Source organism: Pinus tabuliformis, chromosome 5_1 (genome assembly GCF_031772625.1).
Source record: "Pinus tabuliformis cultivar Carrire ecotype Pingquan chromosome 5_1, CPIR1, whole genome shotgun sequence".
Taxonomy (NCBI): domain Eukaryota; kingdom Viridiplantae; phylum Streptophyta; class Pinopsida; order Pinales; family Pinaceae; genus Pinus; species Pinus tabuliformis.
This window is the reverse complement of record NC_142305.1, coordinates 210085657-210104053: the sequence shown is the minus strand read 5'-3', so window position 1 is coordinate 210104053 and position 18397 is coordinate 210085657. Positions and strand designations below refer to the sequence as shown.

At 37.3% G+C, this 18397-nt stretch overlaps 1 protein-coding gene, 1 long non-coding RNA gene and 2 pseudogenes across 2 annotated transcripts; 2 read left to right on the top strand and 2 right to left on the bottom strand.

Moving 5' to 3' along the window:
- Nucleotides 1–454: 454 nt before the first annotated feature.
- On the bottom strand, nt 455–1747 carry LOC149164141 (nematode resistance protein-like HSPRO2 pseudogene; annotated as a pseudogene).
- Nucleotides 1748–4270: 2523 nt separating this feature from the next.
- On the top strand, nt 4271–5292 carry LOC149164140 (uncharacterized). The gene is made up of 2 exons (XR_016260202.1): nt 4271–4433; nt 4579–5292. It is a non-coding gene; the product is annotated as an uncharacterized LOC149164140 (long non-coding RNA).
- A 1530-nt stretch (nt 5293–6822) lies between these two features.
- On the bottom strand, nt 6823–10107 carry LOC149164139 (pentatricopeptide repeat-containing protein At2g13600 pseudogene; annotated as a pseudogene).
- A 1765-nt stretch (nt 10108–11872) lies between these two features.
- LOC149164138 (protein SRC2-like) lies at nt 11873–12355 on the top strand. The gene has a single exon (XM_089429380.1). The coding sequence runs from the start codon at nt 11873–11875 to the stop codon at nt 12353–12355; it is 483 nt and encodes a 160-aa protein (XP_089285506.1).
- The last annotated feature ends 6042 nt before the right edge of the window (nt 12356–18397 follow it).

Below are 18397 nucleotides of genomic sequence, written 5' to 3'. Positions count from 1 at the left end.
GTTAAAATTTATAATGAATTATATAAATATCATTAAATCCATCATAAAATTTAGGTAAAGAATTAAAAAATTAAAAAAAGAAACAACTCGTAAAATTTAATAATTTTAATAATTACCTTTTTAATTTTGGACAATCTCATACACTATTTAACGAAGGAGGAATTGCACACTATGAATCCTTAGTATCCTATCCATGTTGGAGAGGGAAAAAAAAAATCCCAAATTTCTACCACTGTTCTATTGATTGGTCCTACTGATGGGGATGAACAAAAATGAGTCTAATCCTATATCCAATATAATTCTACGTATAGTACTCAAAACTGTCAATGTAAAAAGTGTATGAATGAATTTGGGGTAATACATTGAAAAACTCAAGGCACTATTCTTTCTCTTGTACACTTCACTTGATTTGTCTGTAGATCTTCCAGTGTACCATCCACCATAGTTGTAACTTTTAGTGCCAATAGTAACCCAAAAATGTCTTTGCACCATCCACACTAGGGAAATAAGGTGGTTCAAAATATATATGACGTAGGGCATCACAAGCACCTAGATATGATGGACCCTTCATTTCAGTGCTACCCATGGTTGTTACTACCAGCTGCTGATATGAGAAGAAAAACCTTTTCACCGCTGCTTCTATTGCCTGGAAGGCCAACAGAACATGTATTGTTGCAACATGGTAAGCACCTGAAGTGTTATGTGAGCGCAGTCCATGTGAATGAAACAAATGCATAAGTGCCTCCTGGACCCTTGGTCCACCCTTTGGATCAGCCTCAACACCGATGACTTTGGGCACCAGATGCCTTAGTTCCTTGCATGCATTTGTAAGGTCTCTAAGGGGGGCAGACCGAAGGCAATATGCGCCTGCAAGTGTACTAGTGCTACTAATTGCCAACTGGTGTTTAAGGCAAAGGAAATCATCTGGGTCCATCACTAGAAGCAAATTCACAATTTCTGTGAGCATGTTCCACATCCTTTCAACCATCCAACAGTCTGCGGATGCTCCTACGAAATCCCCAGAGTCTATTCTTTCATATACTCTCTGCAGCAATTCTTGGCCTACAAATACCCACGCCTCAAAGATCTGGAGGACATTGCAAAGTTTGGCATCTTCTAGATTATGGAACTGTTTATGTTGTTTTAAAGAGTGCAAATATCTTGGCTTGCAGATTCTATCATATTCAAGAAGAGGCTTACCTGACATATTTGGTTCCCCCAGACCTAAAGTGAAGGGAGTCCTCTGCATATGGCCTTCAATGGCAAGCCATATTCTAGAAACCATAGCTTCAGCGCTTTTCCATGTACCCAAACGAGGAAGTAAGCTCTCTTCACTTGTTCTGCTAACCACAGGTAAAGCACCAGGTCTCTGCCATACCTCATGGAAAACTTTCCATGAGAGAACACCACTACTTACTGACAACTGAAGAGTGGGAACCTGCTTGTCATTTTCACAAATCATTGAAATCAACTCAATCTGGGAACTAATTAAGGATTCAAGCCTTCTCTTCCATTCCTCTTTGTCAATGTAAGTCCTTGTGTCACAGAGCACAGACGAAACAAACTGAAAAGTAATCTCCAATGACTGTAAGGCAGCCTTTACCAACCCCTCTCTAGACCAACCAGGCCATTCCTTGAATTTCCACATGGCACTGAGCTCGGGGAGATGCACATACTGCTCGTAACCCGCACACTCCATGGGGGAGGGCTCTATGGATTCTCCAACAAAGGCAAAATAGGATGCCATTTTTTTATAGGACATATTTTTTTCCTGCAAATATAACGAGGAGAGTAAAGACACTAATGCTCTCCATATACCATAATCTAAAAAGAACAACATAATAATAGAATAAACACTAAAATACATTTTAAACGCTATATATAATACGTTACTGGACAAAAAACATATCTATTTGTTGCAACTAAACTTTTTATGTAGATGATAAAAACTCAACACATAAATAATGAAAAGAGTTAAATAATGTCAACACATAAATATAAATTTTTCCAGTTAACAAAGTGAATAGATATAAGCTAAATATACGGTGGTTGGTCAGTGTCACTTTGGGATTTTTTTATTATGAAACGAAAAAGTAAATTTACTTCAAACTCGTACATTCTCGTTGTATTTTCATATGTTTGTTGAGATTATGGTTTCTTAGTCAAGTTGTGAGATTTATTTAAGATGTAGATCGTATTTATCAGGAATTTGTCCCAACTCTTTAGCTGATTTGTAATACCTTAAATGTATCTACTTTCATGCTAGTGAATCTAGAGGTTGAGTGAGAGATGCTCAATTTTTCCATATTTTGTCTCTCTTTAATTTTAGTCATAGAAGAGAAGATCAGATTCAAGAAAATAAAATTAGTTAAGCTTTTGTTATCTAATTATTTAGTTTTATTCCTTCTTCAAGTTCTTCAACTTCTTTTTTTATTTTATTTTATTTTCTTTTCTTTCTGGCTTCCTTCCAGATTCAACAAAATAACATTATGTTAAGCTTTTGTTATTTAATTATTTAGTTCTATTCCTTCTTTAATTTCTTCAACTTTTCTTTTCCCTGGCTTCCTTAACTACATAGATGTTTGTTTTTTCCCTTTAGTTATTTTAACAAGGCTTTATAGCCCTTTAACATTTCTTCACACACCTTTATATATAATAAATATAAAATAGGGTTTAACCATTTTTAACCTAAGTTCCTCTGGTAGATACACATTGTTTCTTACTTGGTATGTATATAGGCGTGTTTCCTTTCTGTGACATATATCTTATATGTCCTAAGTTCCTATCTAAAAATGGTGAAATATAGTTTTGATGTATGCAACGGTGATTTGAACCAACTTAACAAACTTTATGTTATTATTTATACTAGCGTTCCACCACAGGTATTATTTGATGGTTTCCCAAAGTACTTTTCTTTATTATACATGCCATAATATGGAATAAACACAGTATAACTTTGATTATATGGGGCTTATCTATTGGTCCCCCTACACGAGTCCAGATGACTTCACATGCAATCTATGGTTAGCCCCCAGGTATTTAATCAATGGTTGGAATTTATTCATTTTGATCCAATGGTGGTCATATCAACCTTCCCTTTGCCAAAACATTATCTCATTTCACCAATTCATTCCGATAGAGATTTGCTCGGTTTTGCTACTAAATTCTTATTGTTTAACCTACCATGTTTGTCTAACTGAGCTCGATAGTTTGTTCTCTTCACTGTGTTATCGGAACTACCTTGCAGAGGTTATTCCAACTTGGTGAGTTGTTTAAATTAATAATTAACTCATAATTTTTATTTATATAATATAAATTAAATTTTTAACCAATATTAATATAATAATTATACATATTACATTACAAAATTTCAAAATTAATTTAATCATATAAATTAAATTATTAATAAACTCAATTTATATATTTAAATATTTACAACCTACTATGTAGCAGCAACGACAACACTCTATGACGCCTCGCTCTATTGGCAACGATAATTGGCAATACCAAGGCTATGATCAACTGGCTATAAGCGGCAATGACCTAGAGACGATGACCTCCGGACAACGACAACTGGCAATCAGCGATTAAACCGCCCAATCAGGAAGCCTCCCTTGCCAGCTGCTCGCTCCTCCACGCCCTTTTCCATGCAGGAACGCCATCGCCCTTGTCTGCCAGGTTGCTCAAATCATCCACCCGTCTCTCAGCTTCATGCATATCGACGCCCTTATTTAACCCGTCCATCAGCTTTCCCTTCGGTTTTCCATCTTCGGCCCTCCTCGCCATCAGCTTTCAAAACTAGTGACCAAATTGTCAGTCAGCATTGGCGGAGCAGTGCTGGTTGCGGTGGTGTGTTTCGTATTGTTATGTCGACGAAGTAGACAATGGAAGAGTTGCAGTCGACCAGGTGATTTATCATCACTATTAGGGCTTCCAGAATCCAAACTACATTTTCCGGATTTCTTTGACTTGGTCTTATTTAATCGTTGTGAGAAATACTGTGTGCAGATGACAACCTAACTGCGGTTAAGGAAAGCTTTGAGGTTTTCGATTACGAGTTTCTGAAAAATTCTACCGGGAACTTTCAAAGAAACAATGTAATTGGCAGAGGAGGATTTGGTGAAGTTTATAAGGTATAATATCAAAAGTGCCTTTTGTGAGTCTGTTCAATTATATGGATTATTTGCAGATGGATTCTAATTATTTAGACGAGCAGGGAAGAGTTCCGGATGGGAGGGAAGTTGCGATTAAAAAACTAAATGGAAGGCATCAGACTACTGAAGCCGCACAGGAGTTTCTCACAGAAGCGAGGCTCATCAGCAGCGCCCGTCACCGTAATCTTGTTCGTTTGTTTGGATGTTGCACGCGAGGGCATGAACGCTTGCTGGTTTATGAATTTATGTCAAATAACAGTCTTGACAAGCATTTGTTTGGTAAGCTGTTCTCATTAAAGCTGTGGTTTTAGCGATTCAAGTTGTTCGTTAAAAAAAAAAAGTTGTATTGGTTCAATTACATGTATTGAAGCATTCAAATATTATCTGTATTGAAGCTTGCAAATATTTTTTTGGAGATCTACAGGAGAGATAAGGAATCCTTTGAGTTGGGAAAATCGTTTAAAGATTATAGAGGGCACAGCTCGAGGCCTTCAATGGCGACCGACGGAAAACAAATTTACACATGAACGTATAAGATATTATTACAAGAAGATATTACAAAATTCACCAAGAATTCGGCACTAACCTTGCCAGCCGCAGCTCCTCCAGGTATTGAATTGAACGCTCCTCAGTTCGCAGAATGGTTTTGCAGCTGTTCGCAGAATGGTTTTGCAGCTGTTCGCAGATAATGTTCTGTTCGGTTTTGCAGGTTTTGTTCTGTTTGCCGCGGAGCAGGAAGGGTTTTGAAGGCGGGAGGAGGGTGGTCGCATTCTTGCCATCTGTAAATGAGCTCTCCCGGGAATTAATATGATTTGAGTGAGTGGAGGCCACGCGCCGTATTTGATTAATATGTCATCAATACGATTTGATCAATCTGTAATCAATACGATCGATTTGAGGGTGGCTGCGATTTGATCAATCTGTAATCAATACGATCGATTTGAGGGTGGCTGCGATTTGATCAATCTGTAATCAATACGATTTGAGCTGCGGGCAGGGTCGCCGGGGCGCAGATGGGCAGCCGGAGAGGGATGCCGGAGACCGATGATGGATGGAAATATGATGCATGGTGGATGGTGGTCGTCGGGCTGTCAGAGGGTACCTCCATAGCATTAACTTTGCTATGGAGGTGGAAATAGGAATCGCCATCAATTTTCCCCTGTTAGGAATTGCGGTCATTCCTAACTCAGGGCTGAGCATACCATCAAATTCCTCCATTCCTCTCGTTATCTGCTGCCAGGACTCACATTTCTGTATCGGTGATACGAAGTTCGAATCCCAACATGAACACTTCTCTTCCTTTTGACAATGCCCAATTTTCTCGTGACTCGTTAGTACCACTTTTAGGCTGACAGCATAGTGGAGAAATGATTGAGACCATTGGATTACACATAGCCGCGGAATCATGTAACGATCATGATTGACTCGTTCAATCATGCATGTGGTTAAATGCCACGTCATAAATTGTTTTTACGCCATCGGCTCACTTCAATGGATCCCACGTTTCTTTTTCCTTCTATGGAAAATATTTATACTAGCATTTAGACGTAGGAAATGTGAAAAAGAGCGTATTAGCTATGTGAGGTTTCGATACGGAGGTTTTAATATGGTATTTTTCATAAATATGTGGGGTTGGAAATCTGATGAGATAAAAAGACACAAAAATATATTAAAAAAAAAAAAAAAAAAAATGAATCGCATTTGTATATGATATTTACGCCGTAAGGCGTTCCCTCTGAGAAAGACATCCCTAAAATGTTACGTGTGCGATTGTGAGCCATTGATTCTGTGTGTTAGATGATTGGGGTGTTTTCTGCCGTTCGTTTAATCTGTTTTTTTCATAGAAAATGGTTTTTTTCCATGGTAATGGGCCATGAAAGGTCAGGCCTGGCCTGCTGACGATGAGACTCTTCACAGGCCGATGAGACTCTTCTGCTGGCTATGAGACTCTTCGCAGAGACTGCCTGCTGGCGATGAGACTGCCTGCTGGCGATGAGACTCTTCGCAGAGACTCTTCATGTCTTTCTTCCCTGCATGCCCCGTTTCACTGTTTCATCCCCTACATTCAATTAACGCTCCTTTCTATTCCATTGCTCCTCCATTCCGATTGAACACAGCCTGTTGAAGATAACTGTAGATCAACTCAGCGCTCCGTCGCTCTCGCTCTTTACTATCACTGTCCAACTCCTTTCTATTCCATTGATCCTCCATTCCGATTGAACACAGCCTGTTGAAGATAATTGTAGATCAACTCAGCGCTCCGTCGCTCTCGCTCTTTACTATCATTGTCTGGACTGTGTCTGCTTTGAGCCGCGGTGCTTTCAAAGATGTATTTAAATTTTAGACACTTCGCCCACCCCTCTTCTGGATGCAATAATGCATACTTCAGAATTAGATTTAGAAGGTGCAGTGCCAAGTCCTCACCCATAACGTCAACAATAAAGCCGCGATATTTGTCACAGAGTTGACACAAAATCTTGAAAATATTCTCTAGCGCCCGGATCGATCACTGTATTGTTCATCAACCCTAACCCTATCCTATTCACATTTGTTTCCTCTGGATTATACAAACGATGGACCATAAATTCCAATAAGCAATGAGGGATAAGAAAAAGCAATAATTTGCAGAAGGATAAGAAAAAGCAATCAGCAATGAGGGATTGTGAATCTTAACAATGTTCGTCAACCGTGTTCCTACAGAAAGATTGATCAAAATTTTGAATTTAGCTTGTTTTGAAAGTTTGAAGTTTTGAACTCTTATCAACCTACAATATAGCTGCTTATTGATGGATGCATCCTAGCGAGGTTTGTCTTCCCTGTAACATCAAAAAAAAAAATTGTAAGTGTACCATTTTTAAATTTAGTTTACTTTACCCTAATGTGATGCATAAATTCAAATTCCATTTATATCTATTCAGTTGGACATTATATTTGTTTTGTCAGCCTACTTGCTTTAAAATGTCTGTCTCTTACCTTTGGGAAAGCTCCGTTCATAGAGTACTCGACACAAGATCAGAAAATATGATGCTGCGTTCTGTGACTTTCTCCTGGTATGTGCCAAAACTCAAATCAGAAAAACTTAAAAGTTCAAGTTCATCACTTTCAAAAATGTTTAGCCACAAGCTTTCTTCTGTTAATAGAAATTATTAGATAGGCTTAAGATGCATGAGCAGAAAAACAATGGTGTTTAACAGAGATCCAAAAATCTATGAGAGAAGAACCCAATAATACAAGAGCTTCTGTCAGAAGTAGCAGACATACCTAGGCATCAAAGATATTCAGCTGTTTCATTGTTTCCTGTTAATGTGATAGAAATCAAGCTCTTCTAATATGTTTATACTAAGAATGGCATGAAAAGTTGTCCTAAAGGTGACATGCCATTTGAGAAGTGTTCTCACATAAATCCTGTACCTTGATTTAAAAATAAACAGGTCTGTGTTGTTGATGGCACCGTTTATATATCAGATAATATTTTGCAGTTTTGAACCTGTTGTCATTTCTCCAATATTACATCATAAATGAAGAATTAATGAATGAGGGGAGTTTAAATTATTATCATAGATAAATCATAATCCCCCGAAAATCAAATTCCACAATTGAGATAATGGAATCAGTATGCATCGAGAGCAACAATTTCACCCCCGATGAATTTGTTGTGGCAATCACAACAAATTCAAAGGTTTGTGACTATACAAGTAAGCAACCATGGAACTGTATTGTCAAGCCCTAAGGCAACATCCAGCTTCTCACTGTGGTGACAACGAAACTCTGTTACTTGCGCTGCTCCTCCACATCAAGCAGTACAGATTTTGTGTCAGGCATATATCCTGCCTCCTTCATCCGCTTAGACAAGTGATCCAGCATTGCATAAATTCTCTCTGACTGTGGGTGTGATCTATCTCCTACAATAAATTTGTGCACCACATTCTTGATTTCAATCCAACTACATCCAGGATTCTTCTTTACCTCCCTATCTTTCATCGTTCTTCTCACCTTTGCAACATCATCCCACTTGCCTGCAGCAACATAAATATTTGACAGCAAGACATAGGCAGCTGCATTTTGAGGTTCCAAATCAAAAAGGTGTTCTGCTGCACGTCTGCCTATATCAAGGTTTCCATGGACTCTGCAAGCACCAAGCAAGGCCTTCCACAGAATAGCATCAGGCTCATAAGGGATGGAGTTGATAAGGTCCTCTGCTTCATCCAAGTGCCCTGAACGACCAAGAATATCTACCATGCAGACATAGTGCTCCACTCTTGGGCTAATACCATGTTGCTGACTCATGGATAAGAAATAGTGCCAGCCTTTGTCCACTAGGCCTGTATGACTACATGCAGCCAGAACACCAAGAAATGTAACGTGATTTGGAGTCAAGCCTGCTTGTTGCATTTCTTCAAAGAGTAGTAATGCCTCCCTGCCATGTCCATGCTGAGCATATGCTGATATAATTGTGGTCCATAAGACCGTGTCAGGTTTGTAAATTTTATCAAATGATAGCCGTGCATCATCTAGGTTCCCACATTTAGCATACATATCAACTATGGCACTTCTCACAAAAACATCTGACTCGAATCCCACTTTGATTATTTGAGCATGAACCTGTTTGCCCTGTTCCAGGGTTGCTAGGCCAGCACATGAACTTAAAACAACTGCCCAGGTGGAGTTATTAGGTTTCACACAAGATTGTCCCATTCGAGAAAAAAGCTGCAGGGCTTCCTCATCTTGTCCATTCTGAACATATCCTGTAAGGACAGCAGTCCATGATATGACATTTGCCTCGGGCATTTTCTCAAATAGTACCCGGGCATCAAATGTTTTTTTATTCCGAGCATATCCCACAATCATCACATTCCAAGATTCCACATATCTTTCAGGCATTTCATCAAAGAGCTGTCGTGCCTCATCTGTTCTTCCATTCTCTGCATATCCCACAATCATAGAATTCCATGACAGCACATTACTTTCACACATCCTCTCAAAGAACAGGCGCGCATCATCAATTTCCCCACATTTCGCATACATACTAACAAGGACATTGCCCACGTTTACATTTGACACAAAACCAGTTTTGACAGTGTGAGCATGGATTTGCTTGCCATCTTCAAGGGCTGCTAGGCTCGTGCATATGCCCAGGACACAAGTTAGGTTGGACTGGTTAGGCATTGTACCAGTACTAAGCATTCGGGCAAAGAATTCCAATGCATCTTTGCCATGCTCATTCCGGGCATATCCTGCGATCACTGAAGTCCACGAAACTACATCTCGTTCAGGCATTGTATCAAACAGTTGCCGTGCATTATCTATGCTTCCACATTTGGCATACATGTTAATTGCTGCATTACCCACAGAAATATCAAATTGAAAACCCATTTTAATACTGTCAGCATGGACCTGCTTGCCTGGTAGCAAGACTTCAAGGCTGGCACATGCACTCAAAACACCGGTGAATGTAAATTAGTTCCGGTAAACACACCCCTCATGCATACAGGAAAAGAGATCCAATGACTCTTGAAAGCATCCATTCTTGGCATATCCGGTAATAACCGAAGTCCATGACACAACATCTCGTTTGGGCATTTTCTCAAATAATTGGCGTGCATCCTCCATGCGTCCAATCTGAGCATATCCTGCTATCATTGTATTCCATGAAACTACATTTCGTTCAGGCATTTTGTCGAACAACTTTTGGCCGTCCTCTAATTTACTATTCCTGACATATGCAGCTAGAATCGCATTCCTGAACTTTTTACTAACGCAGGGCTTTATGCCTTCCAGTATTTGAACGAGGGTGATTAATGTGGTTAAGCACTGTATCAACCACTAAGTTAGGCATGTCTGACTTCTTCTTTTCTTTTATAGATTCTCATGAGTCTCATTCAAGGTTTTTGATAATATGCCCTCATTTAAAAGTTCATGACTCGGTAATCTTTCCTCTATTCATTTGAAGACTAGCCATGAGAGACAAGATGGGTAGGTGAAAGTGGCTTGCTGCTACAGTTTCCACCAAGTTTTCATTTTCTTACATAGTGGTTTGCCCAAAGGTGGGCTGGTGTGGCCCCACAAGGGGCCATTGATCAGCTGATGCTGTCATGGCTGTTAAGTTGGGCTGGTGTGGCCCCGCAAGGGGCCACTGATCTGCTGATGCTGTCATGGCTGTTAAGTTGGGCTGGTTGGTCACATGATCAGATAGAGTCTATGGAAGCACCTACCTTATGAATGTTGGTTAATGCTTGACAATTGAAGTATAAAGGAAGCATCTGTGGTCTTCCTTGTACTTACTGTTATCCTTCCTTAGATGGGAAGGTGGTTTATGCTTGGCACTTAAAAAGTATAAAGGAAGCATCTGTCGTTTTCAAGCCACAATATCAATTCCTTTTCTTTTACAACACTAACCATCTCTATCTCTAGTTCATGTTTCTTTTGAATATGTTTACAAAAACCTAGTTGTTCCACTTTTTTCTTTACATTTTGAAGCTTCTTATAAAGGATTCACATTTTTGTTCATGTAATGTGAGTGTCTTCATTTCACTAATATTGGATTTTATTTTCTATGTCTGGGTTGCCAAACTGCAGTTGTTCAAATGAAAATGGTATGTTTTTAGGCCTCTTCGTTTGAGAGGTCTAGATTCCAGATAGATAGGCAAGTGATCTGAAAGAATTACTTTGAAACTTCACATTTTTGTTCATGTAATGTGAGTGTCTTCATTTCACTAATATTGGATTTTATTTTCTATGTCTGGGTTGCCAAACTGCAGCTGTTCAAATGAAAATGGTATGTTTTTAGGCCTCTTCGTTTGAGAGGTCTAGACTCCAGATAGATAGGCAAGTGATCTGAAAGAATTACTTTGAAGCTAAAGGATTCACAAGGCTTTCCTAATCTTGCAGAAAATGGTCCGTCAATATTAAGCCATAAGGATGAAAACCAAGCGAGATAATAATCAGCTAATGCAAGTGACTATTGTTGAAAAATATTTCTAACTCTCGTTTTACTTTGACATTATTATATAATCAAGAAAATGTGGGAAAGAAGGCTATATTACAAGCCCATTAGATGAAGTTGGGGTAGATTTTATGGTTTGAAACTAACTCAACTGAAATTTTCTACATTGTTTTTATCAATATGAAAGCCTGAGAAGATAGGTGCAGGTGAAGCAATGGAGTTTTGAAATGGGTATATTTTATAGTCTAACACTAACAACCAAAATTTTCTACATTGCTTTTATCAATATGAGATTCTGAGAAGATAGGTGTAGGTGAAGCAATGGAGTTTTGAAATGGGTAGATTTTATAATCTAAAACTAACTCAAGCAAAATTTTGTACATTGTTTTTATGAATATGAGAGCCTGAGACTATAGGTGCAGGTGAAGTAATGGAGTTTTGAAATGGAAATCACAACAATAAAATTCTAAAATGAAACAACAAATGGATTTGGTACAATTTTTTTTTTGTTTGTTCCATTATTGTTGTATCTATGAATGGGTTTTTCTGCTTCTTGGCTTCGATCATGACCATTTGGGGTGGCCTTCTGCACTGATTTCCATCTGCTTTCATCATCATGAGCTAGAGAGTCTATGATGTGTTTTGTCTTATAAGTCAGTTCTATACAATGTTTAGATTTCAAAAGATTTCATTCATGGCGTTTCTGCTCCTATAATTTCAATCAGGGTGGTCTCTGAATATTGCGTTTCCTTGTGCAGTAAATTCACTCTACATCATGGGGGAAGCTTACACACAGCTGGAGCTTAACATCATCTCAACTCAAGATCTGAAGGAGATGCATCTTTTTGGCATGATGCAGACCTACTGTGTTGTATGGATCAATTTCGAGAAAAAACTGACGACGCAAATTGACAGAACAGGGGGCGCAAACCCTACTTGGAACGACAAGGCCATATTCAGAGTGGAAGAGAGTTTGCTCCGCTGTGAAACCTCTGCTGTGATGATGGAGATATACTGTGTGGGTTGCCTCAGGGATACCCTGCTAGGCACTGTGAGGGTCTTGCTTTCCACTCTCCTCAAGGGCTACGGGAGCACAAATTTCAGTGGGATGAGTTTCTTGGCACTGCAGGTCCGTCATCCTTCTGGTCACCCACATGGCATTCTCAACCTTGGCACCATGATTCTTGATGGAGTAGATCTTCACAGAATGAACAGATTCATCCCTGCAACTGGGGGGCTGTGGGTTTCAGAGATTTGATGGGGAATCCTGTCGAACCCAGGCCTTCATTTGTGAGAAAATTACTGTCCATTGAACCTAATAATGTTGTTGATGCCCAAGAACAGCAATCCCACTGTCAAGACTTCAACAATAGTGCATGCAAGGAATAGGGCAAAGATAAAGAAAAGCAAAAAGATGGTGGTGAGATGGTTGAGAAGGAGAAGGAGAAACTTGTTGGCTGCTATCAGATTCTCATGGCCCCAAAATTGAAAAGGAATAAAGTTGGATTGAAGAATGGGGCTGCAAAAATTCATCTCAGTCCATCTGACAGTAACATCTATGCCAAGGAAGATCAAGATCCTGTTGTGGCTTACAACAAAGCAATAGCAATTTATGCATAGTGTTATCATCAATAATATTATTGTGCAAGAATACGTTGGTTTTCTGTTATTATATTCTTTGTGCAAGTGCCTTCAATTCCTAGTTGATTCGTGAAGTGCTTATTATGGCATACATAAAAATTTTGAAAATCACGAGCCACTGTGGATGAAAGACTGGTTTATGTAAAAGTTTGAATAGATATATGAATTTGAAAAGGGCAAGTTCAGTGCCTTCAATCTGCTACTTCGATATATATTCTTAGCCTATGTGGATGAACATTGGTTTGTGTAAAAGTTTGAATAGATATGAGTCTGAATTTTGCAATGGGCATGTTCAGTGCCTTCAGTCTGCTACTTTGATAGATAGTCTTAGCCACTGTGGATCACACATTGGTTTGTTTAAAAATTTGAATAGATATATAAGTCTCAAATGGGCAAGTTCAGTGCCTTCAGTCTGCTACTTTGATATATACTCTTAGCCACTGTGAATGAAATATTGGTTTGTGTAGAAATTTGAGTAGATATATGAGTGAATTGGGCAATTTCAGTGCCTTCAGTCTTTGATATATACTACTCTTAGCCACTGTGGATGAAATATTGGTTTATGTAAACATTTGAATATATATATCATATATGAGTCTGAAATGGGCAAATTTAGTGCCTTAAGTCTGCTGCTTTGATATATATAGAGTATATATATTTGTTTACAGGATGATCACTGCGTTTTTAACTTATGTCCATTAATCAAATCGATCTTTCAAAGACACAGTAGGCTTTCCTAATCTTGCAGAAAATGGTCTGTCCATATTAAGCCATAAGGATGAAAACCAAGCGAGATAATAATCATCTGATGCAAGTGACTATTGTTGAAAAATATTTCTAACTCTCGTTTTACTTTGACATTATTTTATAATCAAGAAAATGTGGGAAAAAAGGCTATATTACAAGCCCATTAGATGAAGTTGGGGTAGATTTTATGGTTTGAAACTAACTCAACCAAAATTTTCTACATTGTTTTTATCAATATGAAAGCCTGAGAAGATAGGTGCAAGTGAAGCAATGGAGTTTTGAAATCAATGAAGGAGATATTGAATTTTCTAGCAAAAATGCCATCATCCACAACCAATTAACCAATTATTTCTTCCTATGTAGCATCCTTGCTTTGACATAAGTTGGACAGAGATGAGGACTTACACCGACATTCCATATTCAACAGCTCTACTTAGACATTGACATAACTCATATAGACATCTCTATGATTGGGACTCAGCAATAGACAAACTCTGCTGTCAACTCAGCTGCTTATGAAATGGCCAGAGTCTTCTTAAAAATTTCAATATTTCTACAGTTGAGGATTGTAGCAAAGCTCAGGGATCAAACTTAACTCCATGCTTATGAGGCATCCGCGTTCTCACAGTTACTTGCAGCTCATTCTCAGTTTTAATGGGAAGGTGATATATGGTGTATTATTGTTGTAGTGGCAGGGGATGGATTTTAATTGTTGGTTGGACCAAAAGAAATTGATGCAAATCAATATTAACTAGTTATTGATAATTTTGCCCACTGAGTTCCCTGAGGTCGAGTATAATGCTTTCCTTGCTTATCAAAGAATATTGCTTATCAAAGAGTATTGATTCCTTTTCAATAGGAGTAGCATGTGAGTGTCAGTTTTATAAAGAAGATTCTTTTTATTATTAATAAAAATATAGATAGTTAGTTTCATTTTAAAGGGTTATAAATATGAGTTATAAATACAAGACTTAAAAGGTTGTAAATATTTCAAGGGTTGTAAATATGAGTTATTAATTGTTTTTACTCAAAACATGATAAATAGCAATTTAGCAATTTCTTTTTAGTTGAGTGACTCAAATTCATGTTTCTTTAGGTTGACGGTAAACCCACTAAAGTGGAAAAAATTGTGATTCCAATAATTAGAGGGATTGTCATCATGGGGTGATAATAAATTTAATATTCCAAGAAGAGGAGGTAGTAGTAGATTCTAAATAAATTAGCAATGCAATAACATAAATGTTTGCAACAAATTTAAAGAGATCCACCTTGTTGAGTAATGCACACACTACATGGATAATGGATTTCCGCACTTTATGCCTTACGGCGTTTTCTTTGCAACATCTGGTGCAAATGCTAGTTATTATTAGAGGTGATATTTGACTTTGGTTTTTTTTACACTTGGTAGATTAAGATGGATCTACACTGATTTAATTAAACTTTTAAATGGACCATATTAAAGAAGAATACTATGAGGAAAAATCTTGGCCTAAAAATACCATAGAAAACAACTATAAATTGAAGAATTTTATGTTGTTTATTTTATTTTAGATTATTTTATCATAACTAAGCCAAAATATTAAATATTACAACATCTCTAGCATACTAAGTTGTGAGCAGAAGTAATTTTTTTTAATAAAATAGTAATTTAATATTTCTAAACCTAAAAATAAACAGTGTTATAAAGACATCACTAACACTATCTTATCTGGAATACAAGTTGCTTCTTGTATGTGACTTAACTACTCATTATGATGTGGAGAAATGAATTTATTTTATTACATGCTTACCTATATAGACATAAATTTATTGTCTTAATTATATTTTATTATGTAATATAATAATATAAATATTTGCACACCACAAATATTTTAAAATTGATAATATTTTATCAATAAATTTAAATTTATGTAGTTTAAAATATAGTTATTAATATTAAAAAATATAAGTAAATATTTTATATTTAAATTATAATTTTGATAAAAATTACTTTCTTAATAACTATGGTAAGAGGATTAAAAAGATTAAAAAGAAATTTTCCATTTTTGTCCATTTTATGAATAAAATTAAAAAGTTTAGGTTTCGCAAGATAAGAACAGATGAGGATCATGGCAATCTAGTTTAATTTGTCGACTTTACAAAAAAAATGTTCAATAAATAAAATCTTTAATCATGAATGAGGTACATACAGGTGGCACTTTCCAAGAAATCTTTCGAATTGCTTCTGGTGAGCTCGTCGCTGCCTGTTAATGCTTGGCCTTGTTCATTTGGGATTTGCCCGGTGAGCAAGAATTCGTGCAAATTTTTTTAGACAATGTGCTATTGGTGGATTCGTTGGCACAAATATCCACAGGACCTGAGCACATGCGAGGAGATTTTAAATGGAAAGAAAGAAGAAGAAAGATAACCTATGGGATAGGTTGCTTCTTTATCTGCTTGATCTATTTGACCCTTTTTCTGTGAAGCTTCAAAATAAATGCTTCTAGCTTCTCGAAAAACCCCTCGCTAAATAGATTATCCCAAGAGCTAGCTACCAACATATCTGCATAACTTTCCTTGTTGTCTTTGAAGGCCTCACATTCTAGAATGAAATGTTTTTATGTTTCCACTTTCCTGGAAGAACAAAAAATGCATACTCTTTCCTCCCACACTTCCTTTGGCCTTTTCCAGCGCCCTGTTTCACAATGGAGATATGAGAATTAGTCCTTAAACTGAGCAATAAGAATTTTGGCTCTCCAAGAGATATTGGCCTTTATGTGTGCTTTTGGTTGATGACTATGAGTGGGATTAAACACTTCAATATAGTAATTTTTGTTTCTTCCTAGTTCCTTATCCCAAGTATGCTTGTGGAACTTTTCCATAACAAAAGCTTTATCTCTTTGATGTTTATGGGATACACGTTCAAGCAAATACCCCATTTACTAAACCATTTGTTATTTTTCTACATCCAAATTTGTTTGTTCTTGCACAATCTATCATTAAAGACAGCCTTAGGCTATCTACCCTCTTCCATTTGCTCATTTTTTTTAAATACCTTATGAATCGCACCATAGCAATTTCTTCAATAGGAACAGTCCTCGTTTCACTTAACAAGATATCATAAGAAACTGCACTTTTAATCTTAAATTTGTTTGTAATCAAATGCTTCTGAATTTTCTTAATTTGTCTCCACTACATGTCAAATGTATTGCTGGCCTAGAGTTCACAACCATAAGGAATCTTCGAAATCACTAGAAGCCCAAAAAGAGTTTGAGTGGTTTTTCAGTCCCATTACTCTGCCTCACTACACCTATTTTGAAAAGCATAAAATGCTTTCCAACCCCCAAAATTTCTTTTCTTTCTACAACCATTCCAGCTTAGATTTTTGTTGAAGTCAATTCCGAGGTATTTGTAATCCACAACTTCTTCCAGAATGTTGCCTTCAAAGTAGAACTTATGCTGGTTATGTTTTCTTTTCTTAGAGAAGACCACTACTTTTATTTTGCTGATATTGACTTGCATCCCGACACTCAAGGGGTAGTAAGTTCTCTTGCAAAACAAGAGTCGATTTGGCAATCATAATAAGGTCATTTGCATACAAAAGAAGCCTTATAACAAACTTACCCAAATAGATACCATCACCCCCTTGCGAATTTAACCACTCCTCAAGCTTGTCGATATATAAACCAAAAAGGGTAGGAGACAGTGGGCAACCTTGCTTGACCCCGATATCGCTTCTAAAACTTTCAGAAATGCCTGATGAAGTTCTAATTTTTATTTTCACCTCTTCATACAGCCTATGCACATCTGCTCTCAAATGTTTAGGAACCCCAAGTTCTTCCATTCTGTGCCAAAGCTTATCCCTAGGAATCGAGTCAAACGCTTTTCTGAAATCAACAAAGCAACAAGAGAATTCTTCCTTTTTCTCCCAAACTTTTCAATGATGTGCCTTAAAGTTATACAATGATTAACGTGGAATGTTTAGGTCTCAAACCTGCTTTCCCTCTAGAACTCTTATCTCTTTCTTCTGCGCACTTGCTAATTTTGTTTTCTAGCATGCTTCCAAATAGTTTTGCAAACAAAGGGTTTATCATGATGGTCCTATAATTGGAGGGATTATTGACTTCACCACTCTTGAAAAGAGGTATTTCTAGACTAGTTGTCCAATCTGTGGGGAGCCCTTGTTGTATGATGTTGTTGAAGATTTTTGTAATGTGAGGGGCAAGAATCTTTGAGCCCCACTTTAGCTATTTTGCTTGAAGTTCAGCTACGTCTTTTGCTTTTCCAACACCCAACTTCTTGATACTCATCTCTGCTTTTTGTACCGTGAAGAGTTCAGTATCAGTGTTGACCAAGGGGGGAGGGTCAACCTTGGGAACTTGCTCATAGAGTTGTCTTGCATAGTCAAACCATTTAGAAGCTGTAATATTATTTCCAATTGTATCTTTTTTTGGTTGGAGCTCCTTCCAAAATAATTTCGGATTACTTTTCCCAAGGAAGATTAGTTCTTCCCTCCTTGAAACCATGAAATCAACATTTTTCTTGCTTAATAACTGCTTGTAAGCTTTGAGATTTATGTTATCCTTGTTTGACTCTTTCCACATTTTCCTTGCCTTTTTGTATTCCTCGTCAAACCAAGCATTAACCGGAAAGCAATTTGTTTCAGACTTCTTAATTTTTGCTCTTTTGCACTTTGCAAGTGCTCATTGAATTAAATGTGTTAATTCATGACTATGATGGCTGTGAATTGTAATTTTCTCCTTCTCGAAGAGCCTCTCTAGCATCATTTTGAAGGTATTACAATTTTCTAGGGTCAAAGGAATTCTACCCTGTGGGATATTTTTGTTGGACATGCTGAATTTTTTACTCTAATTGTTTCTTTCGAATCCAAGAGAAACTTAAATAAATTAGCTTGTGATCTCATTTCAAGTCC